We start from the raw sequence: 12,842 nt of genomic DNA on the forward strand, positions 1-12,842 counted from the left end.
CTAGGTCCCGATCGCATCACACTCAAATCGCATGCAATGCGATCTAGTTCAAAACGCACAGGGAATATTGTACCATGTATGGGCGCCTTTAGAAATTTACATTGTCGATCCTAATGTTTGTCAACAATTTATGTGCCTATTATGTGTTTATCATACTGTTGAACTGTGTAGTATATATCTGTTGAATGTGTACAGTATGGCCCTCATATATGATTGCAGTACAAATTTGTTTTTAAAATGGGCATAACCATGTTCACTGCAGGTGGGGCAGATGTAACATGTGCAGAGAGAGAGTTAAATTTGGGTGGGGTGTGGTGAAACTGAAATCAAAATCTCAGCATAAAAATAATGCAGCCAGTATTTAACCTGCACAGAAACAAAATAACATACACCTCTAGCTCTCTCTATACATGTTACATCTACTTCACCTGCACATGGTTTTGCCCATATTGAGAACAAATTCTGGTACTTGTGTACTATCACGGCGCCCATCGCATTGCAGACCATATCGCATGCGATGCGATATTGCGCGATGTTCCACAATGTCATTCAATTTTAAAATTGTATGGCATTGTATATGGCATACAATGCCATACAATGCGATCGGATGCGATTATAACTTGTATAAGCACCCTAATGGGTGCTTACAATGTTAAATGCACCCCCACGCCACCCCCCAAGTATAAACGTGAACCCGAAGTGTGGCGAGCGCAGCAAGCCCGCGAGGGGCGGCGGTACGCGTCCTAGGACCTTTTCATACCCCCACTATCCACGTTGGCGTGGAGTTGATTTTATAAAGTGTGACGAGCTCAGTGTGGCGAGGGGACGCGCAGGACTTCACAGGTATACGCGTCCCCTCGCGGGGCTCGGTGCGCTCGACACGCTTCGGGGCTCGGTGGCTCGCTGCCCTTGCCACACTTTATAAAATCAACTCCACGCCGACGCTTCGGGTTCACGTTTATACTTAGGGGGTGGCGTGGGGGTGCATTTAACATCGTAAGCACATTAGGGTGCTTATACAATTTAACATCGTATATGGGGCAAAATCGCATTGCATGCCATTGGGTGTATGGCATGCGATGCGATCAAAAATCGGGTGACTAATTATCGTGGGCGCCGTACTAGTACACAAGTACCCAAATTCTTTCTGCTATCAGAGCTGTGTGTGTGTGTCGCACTAGTGTGTGTTGATCTTTTCGATTTGTGGTCGTTTGTCAACGGGTTACTGTTATTATTATTGATTTTTTATTATTCTCGACCTTTTAATTGTTGACATTTTGTCATTGTCAACCTTGTTCATGTCGACTTTGTGGTGTTGACCTATAAACTGTTGAGCTACTGTATACTGTGGGGAGTACTGCATTTATATTCTACCTGTACATGCATGGATTTATTTAGGGTACTCTGGTTTCCTCCCACAATACAAAAATATACTGCTATTGGCTGCTTAAAAAAATAACCCTAGTGTGTAAGTATGTATGTGTGTTAAGGGCAGACCAGATGGGTCAAGTGTTTCTTATTTGCCATCAAATACCGTGTTTTTATTTTAGAGGGAAAATATATAAAATCTTGAAGTAGCAACCAACCAGTATGTGTAATTTTACAGACTATGCTAGAAAAAATATTTTAGAAGCTGATTGGTTGGTACTTTGGGCCTTATTCTGGTTCACTCTTAGAGACAAATTCCTTCTCAAACGGACAAAACCATGTGCACTGCAGGTGGGGCCGATGTAACGTGCATACAGAAATAGATTTGGGTGAGTTATTTTGTTTCTGTGTAGGGAAAATACTGGCTGCTTTATTTCTACACTGCAATATAGATCTCACTTTGAAGAAAAACCCAAATAAGGTCCTTTATCTCCAAGATGTAAAAAGTCTTGCCCTTAATAACTTCCCTGCTCTCTAATTTAGTGCACCATCTGCTGAATTGTTAATAACGTAGGGTAACAAGAGGAGGATTACAACCAACTGGAAAAAATGAAAAACTGCTAATTAGCTTAATGAGCACCATGGACCATTTCCACATGCACATAACAGTAGACAAATTATATTTATAAATATACAATTTTATTGGAAAATATTGATTGTTTAGGAGGCCACCATATTTGTATAAAACAATCACATTTAATATAACAGAAACATAAAATAAACAATAAAAGTAGATAAAAAAATTTGGTAATAAGGCTTCTATTTAATCTTTTGTTTGCGGCACCCACCGTGGGTGAAAAGGGACTGTGCTCGTCTGCCTGGAGTCATAGAGAGAGTGGATGTACGCGGCTGTCGCGTTTCTCACCCGCAACACTGATGGCTCCAGCTCCGGGTGGCGCTGGAGTATCCGGGCACAGTACTCACAGTGGGGAGTTCTGTATTCAAGGAGCAGTCACCTGCTGGGTGACCTGGGGGCTGACAGATGCAGATGGAGAGATGAGCAAAACCGGTTAGAGATCACACTACCCAGATTCCTACATCCAAAATTGTGACCCGATACCATCTGAAAGACTTTCACTATTCCATATTAACACCATTAGAGCACCACATTGTTTTCCATTGGACGGCAAGTCCAAGCTCAACAACCGCCCAAGTACTGCTGCTTTGCATGAGACAGGGGAGAACAGTGACGTAGGGGAGAGACGCGATATCCCTCCACATCCACATCCGACAAATCACATGTATTTGATTTGCTCCTTGAGATCAATCTAAATAATTGGAACGTGTTAATTTGTATAAGCTGGATAACACATATACTTCGATACAAAGCATAGAAATATCATCACTTTTATTACCAAAAAGTTTTTATCTAGTTTTATTGTTTATGTTATATTAAATGTGATTGTTTTATACCAATAAGGTGGCCTCCTAAGCAATTAATATTTCCAATAAAATTGTATATTTATAAATATGTCTATTGTTATGTGAATGTGAAAATGGTCCATTGGACTTATTAACTAGCGCAGTGCTTTTCATTTCTTCAATTGGTTGTATTTTCTTACCTGATCCTGAACTCACATATGGGAGGTTAGTTTAAGGTAACTATTTGATGTATTACAAGGATATACACGACCGAATCTTATAGCAATTTATATGCAAATCAGTGGAGGATGACATGTCCACAAAAGTAGATTATTGTCATTTTCATTAATCACACAATAACATGATCATTGGACAGCAATCAGTGTTGCTATTTACCAGCGCAAATGATTCCAGCATCTTCATGGTGGCCACAGTTATGAATTCCCCAACCAAGGCTGTAGCAAGACGACAGGTAAGGTTCTGACCCATCACAGTTCACATTATCCAGTAATATTAGGCCAGTTCCAAAACCAAAATAAGCATTGCTTTTGTAGTCCAAGGCTTGACCACAGCTAACTTGTCTGCATACAACACTTGCATCCTTTATTCCCCAGTCATCGTCACACACTGTACCCCAGTTTCCCTTGTAGTAGATTTCAACTCTTCCTTGGCAGGAGTCCGCTCCATTGACCAACCTGATGCTGCCATCACCTGAGATGATATAATTAACATTTATTGCCCAACTTACTCAGTGTTTACAGGACTTCTACAGCGCAGGCAATTTATTCCAATGAATAAAAAGCAACCATTATCAAGCTCTTATAAAAACTTACGTTACGGAACAAAGGATTGCTAAGAAAAGAATTGCGCATGTATAACAACATATTTGTGGAGTATGTACATTGAAAATAGGCACATTTACATCCATTTTTGCCAAATATAACACTAAAGGCCCATACACACTGGGCGACTTTGAGTTTTGAGTTTACTTGTCTGAGCTGCTTTCAGCTGGTATTACCAGTAGATGAGCAGCAAAGTGGACAGTTTTACATAGCGTCCTGCTAGTGTCAGAGTGTATGGACCTTAACGCACCTGATCTATTCTTAGCAAAGACATCTACAGCATGCAAATACAATTACACCGCAACAAAGAATGAAACATCAAAAACATATTACAAGTCTACAAAATTATAGTTTACGAATTACAATGCAAAGTGATTGTTCAAGGTTTGTGGAGTGCATCTGCCTCCTACTGGTCATAAAATTTACTGCATTGTTTTTCTCTATGAGACTGATTTGAATTTGTATGCAAATCCAATGGTTTACAAACAAATCCAATGTTTATGTGTCTGCTCAGACACAAGACTCGTTCTGAACATGTGCAGCACAGGTCTTGCAATAGCACTCACAGCCCCACCCCCCTCCCCAGAATATGGCACTGTGCAAGGTAGCCAGTGATGTTATCATTTTGCATTAATTGCATACCACATTATTGTAGTATTAGTAGTAGTAGCAGCAGCATTATTATTATTGTAATTATTAATGAACAGCAAAGTGAAAAGCTTCACAAACTCCATTATTGCAAGTCTGATTATTGGCCTTACCAAATATCATTAGGGTGACCAACTTTCCAAAGGGCCAACCCGGGACAGGGGGTCGCGGGCTCGACAACCCCCCCCCCCACCCCCAGGAAAGTCAGGGGTTAGGGGGCAGCATTATATAGTATATAATGGGATTTCCATTCCCAATCCCAGGCCTTGCCCTATACTAAGGGTCAGCCTCCAGACCAGTGCAAAAACATTCAGCATAGCGTATTAACCCTTAGTCAGTATAATAGGGGGTAGGCCTGGCCGGAAATGGGAGGGATGAGAAAGAATATAGAACAGTTACAGGACTTTTAATGATTCATCATTCTCGACTGACTCTCACAGTCAGAGTGACTCACCCGGCCGCACACAGGCAGGGGTAGGGAGGCACGGGCACACTCAGCAGAGCAGACAGACCCGCGTCCCGCGGCAGAGCAGACTGACTGACAGACAGTCTCAGGCTCAGCAGAGCCTCGCAGGTTCCAGCCTCGCTCCAGCAGCCGTCGCCGGGTCACCGCCCGGTGCCTTCAGTCACGCAGCAGCAGGTCAGTAACGGCCGCACCCGCCCTGGTTGGCACTGGCTGGCTGCACAGCATTACTGGGAGAGTGGGAGGGGACGCGGTCACGTGGTGGCCGAACTAACCAATAATGGGGAGGCGGCGCCGGCGTAACAGCTTCCAATCCCCTCCCACACTCCAAGTCTAATGCTGTGCGGCGGCCGGATAGAGGCTGAGCAGTGAGCTGCCCGGCCCCCGGGCGTCACGTCACAAGTAACACCAACTATTTTATTTTGATAATACGGGGCTTAAAACAGGACTTTCCGCGTCCCGAGATGGGTTTGCCCGGGACGCGGGATTTATGAGGTTAAACTCAGGACTGTCCCGGGCAAACCGGGACGGTTGGTCACCCTAAATATCATGCTACAGAGTCTGTAGTCAAAGAGACTGAATGGCTGTGGACACAGCCCATGGTACAGTATGTCAACCATATAACATCACATATGCAGTGCTTAAAGTGGTCCAAGGGAGGTGATGGAACTCACCCCTCTACACCCACCCTTGCGGGCCACACCCCTAGCACCTCCCACCTGGCAGAAGCCACGCCCCATAACTCAACCCTTACATGGTACCAAGGGTATTCAGTGGCGGGGGGAAGGTATTCGGCAGGGCGGCGTCTAAAGCGCTCGGTAAGCTGCAGATGTAGATGAAGGCCATCCCGTCATTTCTGTGTTAAAAGAACCCAGTGGGGCCCCTCAGGAGCAGGTGCCTTTATGCGGCTGACTAATGGTAGTGCTGGCTATGGGAGTGGCATTCACAGAAGGTCAGTAATGGAAAAGTACAGGGGGATATAGGGGGCAACACAAGTATAGGAGCTTATCTCCCAGCAGGGCAATAATGGGAGGGCACAGAGGGCTGTATATGGGAAGCACAGGTATAGGAGCACAGGTATCACAGCAGGGTAGTAATGGACATGGGAATATAGAGTGGGGCATGCAGGTAAGGACATATCAAGGCAGACTGGGGCATGCAGGGAAGGACATAGGATTATAGAGTGGGGCACGCAGGTAAGAGCATAGAAGCACAGACTGGGGCATGCAGGGAAGGACATAGGATTATAGAGTGGGGCACGCAGGTAAGAGCATAGAAGCACAGACTGGGGCAAGCAGGTAAGGGCATAGGAACGCAGACTGGGGCACGCAGGGGAGGGACATAGGAAAGCAGACTGGGGCACGCAGGGGTAGGACATAGAAACGCAGACTGGGGCACGCAGGGGAGGGACATAGGAAAGCAGACTGGGGCACGCAGGGGTAGGACATAGGAACGCAGACTGGGGCACGCAGGGGTAGGACATAGGAACGCAGACTGGGGCACGCAGGGAGGGACATAGGAATACAGATTAGGGCATGCAGGAAGGGACTGGGACATGGGAACATAGACTGGGGTATTTGTATAGGAGGCACTGGCAGGAAGCTGCAGGTGAAGTGGGACACAGTGTTGAGCAGAAGGGTGGCCAACACTGCAGGGCTCCAGAGTGTGCTGCTGTCTACATCCTGGACAGCTGAATGGTATGGAACACCACTTCAAGCACTATATTATACATTACAGCATAAGTGTGTGCAATATATATATATATATATATATATATATACTCTTGTTTAAAAACATTGGAAAAGCTTGCCTTATTTTAGTAAAACTTACATCTTACCCAAGGCTGCTCTTGCACTTACTTGTTTGTGGTGGTGGTGGTGGTGGCTGTCTGACTGCATAGATGTGATGATGGTGGCAGGCTGTCCTACTGCATTGAGTCAGGATCCCCAAAGGCCCATGGGAGGAGGATCTGTTGCTTCTAGGCATGTGCAGAACCCTCCTCCTAGACCAGCGGCCATATTTGTTAGTGGCAGTTTGCCCAGGTCGCCTTTCACTTCCCCACTCCAATCATGTATCAGCCTTGACTCCGCCCACTCGTGCGCTCTCCCCTGCTGTCAGCTCAGTTTTGTGAGCGCAGCTGGGAGTCAAGTTTTGTAATGTAAGTTAGCCAGCCTGCACTGCACACCCACATGCTGCAGGCTCAGTTGTGTGTGCTGTACTGCGGGCTGCTATCTGACCTGGGAGAAGGGGCCAGGTGTCTGCTCAGATAAGTACTTGCGCAGTGGCCAAGCAATAGGGGCAGGAGAAGCGTCAGTAACTTGTTGCCTTGCAATACCGCCCTGGGTTGCTGCAGTGTTGGCTAATTTGACAATGCCGCTGATGAGAGGACGCATGGTGAGAGGCAGACAGTGTGTCACACTGTCTGCCTCTCAGCATCCTCCTTCCTCTCATCAGCAGCATGGTCATATCGTTGCCTGGGCATGGGCGTGCTGCAGAGGCAGGGGGACGCTGGCCGGTTTCTGGAGGCAGTAAGTCGCTGGGCGGGTTTTAGAGGCAGGGGGGACACTGGGCGGGCTCCGGAGTTTGAGCTCTAAATGGCTTAATGAATGCAGCCTGAGCCAGCCTGCTGGAGGAAATCTCTAGTAACTGTGGCCGTGCACAGTGGGCGGAAGGAGGCGGAACTGAGTTCCGGCTTCAATTACAACTGCCGGAACTCAGTTCCGCCCCGTTCCGGCCCACTTTAACCCCTGCACATATGGGATCATACACCCCTGACAACATACAGACTGCTTGTCAATATGATGAATGCATCTGGATCTCTGTCATATCATTACAACACTGATATGATAGAAGGTTTCTGAATGATATGGTAGCTATTCAATTATGTACTAATAATTGGGGGTGATAATTGAATTAAATATGTTGATAAAAATAATACATTGGAAAATGTAAATGAAATATGGAAGTGTTGATGTGTGTGTGGGAGGTGGTGAGGGGATTTAGGGGCAGATTTATTAAGCTTGGAGAAGAGATAAACTGGAGATAAAGCGGAGAAAAGGTAAAAGGAGATAAAGCACCAGCCAATCAGCTGTGTTTGAAAAAGACAGTTGGGAGCTGATTGGCTGTGCTTTATCTCCTTTTACCTTTTCTCCACTTTATCTCCAGTTTATCTCTTCTCCAAGCTTAATAAATCTGCCCCTTTTTATTATTATTATTATTATTATTATTATTATTATTTATATGGTGCCACAAGTTATCCACATCTCTGCACAGGGGTTAACAATACAACTGAACATCAATACACAGGATAGCTACACAGAGATTCAGTATGAAATCCCGGCGGTCGGGATCCCGGCGTTCAAAATCCCGACGCCGGAATCCCGACCGCCGAAATCCCGACAAGGGGGGGACGTGGATCGCCCCCCCTTGCGGGCTCGTTGCGCTCGCCACGCAGCGGGCCTGGTGCCTCGCTACGCTCGGCACACTAATTTATTCTCCCTCCAGGGGTGTCGTGGACACCCACGGAGGGAGAAACTGTCTGGATTTCGGCGGTTGGGATTCCGGCGTCGGGATTCTGAACGCCGGGATCCCGACCGCCGGGATTTAAACTGCATCCCCTACACAGGAGTGTCACTAATACTGGTGGCACCCGGTGTGGACTATTTTTATACCATCATGCACGTTGGCAAATAGATGTGGCTACAAAGTGTGGATACTGTAACAGACTCTGATAAAGGAGAGTAAACATTTTAGAGCTGGGGTAGCCAACCCTAGTCCTCGAGAGCTACCAACAGTGCATGTTTTGCAGGTCTCCTCACAAAATCACAAGTGAGCTAATTAGCTCCATCTGTATATCTTTTAAAATGTGTTAGTGATTAATGAGTGCAGCTGTGCAGCAGCTAGGTTGTCTGGAAAATGTGAACTGTTGGTAGCTCTTAAGGGCTAGGGTTGGCTACCACTGTTTTAGAGCATTGGGGCAACAATGGAGAAATCCTGGATGTGGTAATTGGAGCTGACCAGAGTTCCAGTGAGAAATTGACCAGCAGAGGAAAAGAGGTCTGAAAGCAGTGTCAATGAAAATGTGGTTGGAGATATAGGGGGAAATTATATGATTAAGGCAAAGACCACTCAGATGATCTTTGCCCAAGGTCCAGTCATTTTGTTAAATAGGATATAATTTATTTTGGAAAACAAAATGCACAAACAATACAACTGCACTCTGCAATCGGTCTGGTGGTTTAACTTACGTAGGCCATTTTGTAGGGATGTTGAGGATGTTTTTGTGGACATACCCTTGTTACTTGGTGTAGGCAGCATTTCTGAATAAATAAATAACATGCAGTAACATAATATATTAGTCATTAAACATTATGAGTATTGCTCATTTAGTACTAGAACCAGAAAAGCCTTGCATTGGTATAATTATTTATAGACATAGAGCAATAGAGCAAGATACAAACATTCATATATATATATATATATATATATATATATATATATATATATATATATATATATATATATATATATATATATATATAGACAGCAGGGGTCCGGCACTCCCAACGAGGTAAAGGTATAGGCTGGTGCCTGCACAGCGGTAAGCAGGTACAGAGGGTGATGGTGTGGCACTCACAGATCTTGCAAAGATTCTTGGAAACACCAATATCGATCAAGAATCTTTGCAAGAGCTGTGAGTGCCGCACCATCACCCTCTCTCTCTCTATATATATATATAGATATACTGTATAATGTCCCAAAGGAAGCAGCACATCCGCCGAAAAGCAAAACTTTAAAGGGTGCTCAGCCAGAAGACCACGGTCTCCAATACATACGTCCAGACACGGTGGCACTCCCCAATAATACACGATACACTCAGGTAAGTGGATAACGTTTCGAGGCACTTTATTGCCTCGTCATCAGATCAGATCAGATATGATGACGAGGAAATAAAGTGCCTCGAAACGTTATCCACTTACCTGAGTGTATCGTGTATTATTGGGGAGTGCCACCGTGTCTGGACGTAGATATACTGTATATATATATGCGCGTGTGTGTGTTTTTATACATTATATTACTCATGCACCACATATTAGGTAAAATGAATTAACTGATGCACATTTCTGTTGTGGATGCATTTGAGCTTTTAGTAAAAGACGTACAACATAACCTTTTATTTCTTTTCCATGACAGACCGGAACCAAACCTTTTTACCATTACAGGTGACAGCAACATCCTCATAGTGGTAGCAGTTATGAATTCCCCATCCAAGGCTCCTGCACTGACTCAGTGCTGTTTCTCTCCCTTTGCAGTCCACATTATCTAATAGAATTGGTCCAGTTCCTTGGCCAAATGAGAGACGGTGAGGTACAGTAACAGCGTTGCCACAACCCAGCTGTCGACAAACCACATTGGCATCTACAATGTCCCAATCATCATCGCATACTGTCCCCCAGGTCCCATTGTACAGAACTTCAACTCGGCCTTGGCAACGGCTCTCCCCATTGACTAAGCGAATATCTGTATGGAAGAACATAGCATTGTTAAAGCAAATTTATTGACACCCAATTATATTTCACTAATAACAGAGATTTAGTAAATGTTAATGTCTTCATCACATTTTGTAGCCATGTACCTGAATGTACTGAGAGGGAGATATACTGTATGAATTAATGAAAAGTGTGAAGTGGGCAATTGAGGTTTCCCATGACAATCAATCTACTGCTACCTAAAAATTTTTTATAAAATGCACTTAATAAATGTTATCTTAATGTCACACAGGTTGTCATGGGCAACTTTTCCACTGGCTCACTTCTCCAGTCTTTTTATTGCTACATACAGAACAACTACCTCTGAGTTTGATGCTGTCCATAGAAAATGCGGTACTTGTGTATTATCACGGCGTCCACTACGGCATTTGCGTAGTGGGCTATTCACGGTAGTGAAATCGCATCGCATGCCATATTGTATGGCATGCGATACGATGCGATTTTCCTATATAATGTGTTCACTGCTCTGTGTCAGTGAATCCATAAAAAGATAGGGTGCGATAAAAAATCGCATCGCATCGCATGCCATTATTGTATGGCATGCGATGCGATGGGGTGCGATAAAAAAATTGCAATGCATGCCATTATTGTATGGCATGCGATGAGATATCGGTTCTGATTGAACCTAGAATAATGCCATTTAATGTCATATACCATTAAATTACATATCATGTCATTTATTTTGGCTCCCCTCCCCCCCCCCCCCCCCACTATCCACGTCATCCTGAAGAGTGGCTTCACGTCCGACCGACCTTTTCGTATCCCAACTATCCACGTCGGGGTGGAGTTGATTCTATATAGTGTGGCGAGCCCGAAGCGTGGCGAGCGCAGCGAACCCCACGAGGGGATGCGTAATACATGTAACATAACGGCATGCGATGCGATTTTACTACATTTGCGTACGTAGTAAAAACGGGTGCCGTGATAATACACAAGTACCGAAAATTCTTACCTGCCTTCCTACATTAAACCTTTATGAGCCTCATTCAGAGTCACACACATACAGATGGGGCAGGTCCTATCTTGGCAGGGGATGGCGATGACGACGCCAGCCGCCATCCCCCGCCAGCGCCATCTGCATAACGATAAGGGGACGGCGCTTCCAGCCGCTCCCTTGGGTCACAGCCGGCTTGTCTGCGGTAACCCGGGGTCCCCGCCGCCAGCCCGCAACCCCCCTAACCCTGTCCATCTTCCTGAGACGGACAGGGTTGCCGTCGCCCAGCCGACGGAGATTGAGACGCGCGTGCGCGTGAGACGCACGCGCGTCTCAGTCAGATGGTGAGGCAGGCTGCTGGCGGATCGCCAGCGCTGACGTTCTGGCGATTCGCCAGCAAGGAAGAGGCCTGCCCCATATGTATGCATCCTGTCTGCAGTTTTATGAGAATGCTGAGGATGATTTTGTGAATAGTAAGACACCACATGCATCATTTGTTTGGGAGCATTGGTTCTGCATATATATAATTTTCTGTTTTTAAAGTCATTGGTATGCCTGTATATATTTGTTTGTCTTCATAGCTTGCTTCAAATTACTTAAAGAGCACAGATATCTACCAACTCTGAGCTGGTGCTTTGGTAGAATAAATGATCTAAATCAGTAAATATAACAATGATTTAAATTAATAGAAGATGTTTAGAGAGCGCCACACAATTTTTGAAAAATTGATTACAGTTTATTATAAAAAATACATATAAAAATAAATATAAAAATACACAATTAGAAATAACTCATACTGTATAAAAAAGTCACAATAAATGACCAAGATATAATTAATAGTATCCGGCTCCAAATCACTCAATTTAGGAATATATAATGAGATTTCAAATTTTCTTAGACACACAACCCTGTGCGCACCAGGGTGTGTGTATTAATTGAAAAAAATAGTCCTCCAAATTTCTTTTTAGAAGATACGTGTATGGCAATTTTTGTCAGTGCCAAAAGAACTTTAAAACTTTGATTGGTGAAAATAACAGGACACCCTGAGAGTTGGATAGGTGTCTAATCACCATGAGGTACAGACTGTACAATATATTGGCTGCAATGTTCCTCTGTATGTGAATGTGAAATATACTTTTTTGCCGCAGAAGAAAGGTTTTCAAATAGGTGAGCTCGCTACGACCCGCTTAGGCTCTAGCTGTATGTGGCGAGCCTCTGTTGTGGGTAGAGCGGGGAGCAAGCCTCACTGACCTGTTGATGTTTGTGACAGGACCTTCTTCTCCAGTGTTAAACGGCTTGCAGACACTTTGAGTAGGTGGCAGCTGTGCGTTATAGAGGATGCAGTCGTTCTCAGGGAAATCAAGATGTGATGAGTGAGGGCTCTGGATAGGTATGGGTCACAAAGTGACAGTCCTTGACGCGTTTCTCCGCAGACGATAATGGCGGTTTCTTCAGAAGGATTGTGGTATACTCCTGGAGTGAAAACCCCGGTTTTTAAATGCATAGTAGCCAATGGGATAGCTTAATTGCTCAAATTGATTGAATAATTGCAGGTGTGCATTCAACTCTATTTAGAGTTAACAAAAAGTAGCAGCGGTAGTGGAGCTCGGTATAGA

General features: G+C 44.7%; 1 protein-coding gene across 2 annotated transcripts in view; it reads right to left on the reverse strand.

Moving 5' to 3' along the window:
• SSC4D (scavenger receptor cysteine rich family member with 4 domains) overlaps positions 1-12,842 on the reverse strand; it is a 105,989-nt gene that overhangs the window by 11,594 nt on the left and 81,553 nt on the right. For both annotated transcript variants that reach the window (XM_083171161.1, XM_083171162.1), the window contains 3 exons: positions 9,958-10,263; positions 8,991-9,062; positions 3,187-3,501 (listed from right to left, as the gene is read on the reverse strand). In XM_083171161.1, coding sequence (XP_083027287.1) covers positions 3,187-3,501; positions 8,991-9,062; positions 9,958-10,263 — 693 coding nt within the window. The remainder of the gene's footprint in view (positions 1-3,186; positions 3,502-8,990; positions 9,063-9,957; positions 10,264-12,842) is intronic.

Source organism: Crinia signifera, chromosome 2, assembly GCF_055691185.1.
Source record: "Crinia signifera chromosome 2, ASM5569118v1, whole genome shotgun sequence".
NCBI classification, from domain to species: domain Eukaryota; kingdom Metazoa; phylum Chordata; class Amphibia; order Anura; family Myobatrachidae; genus Crinia; species Crinia signifera.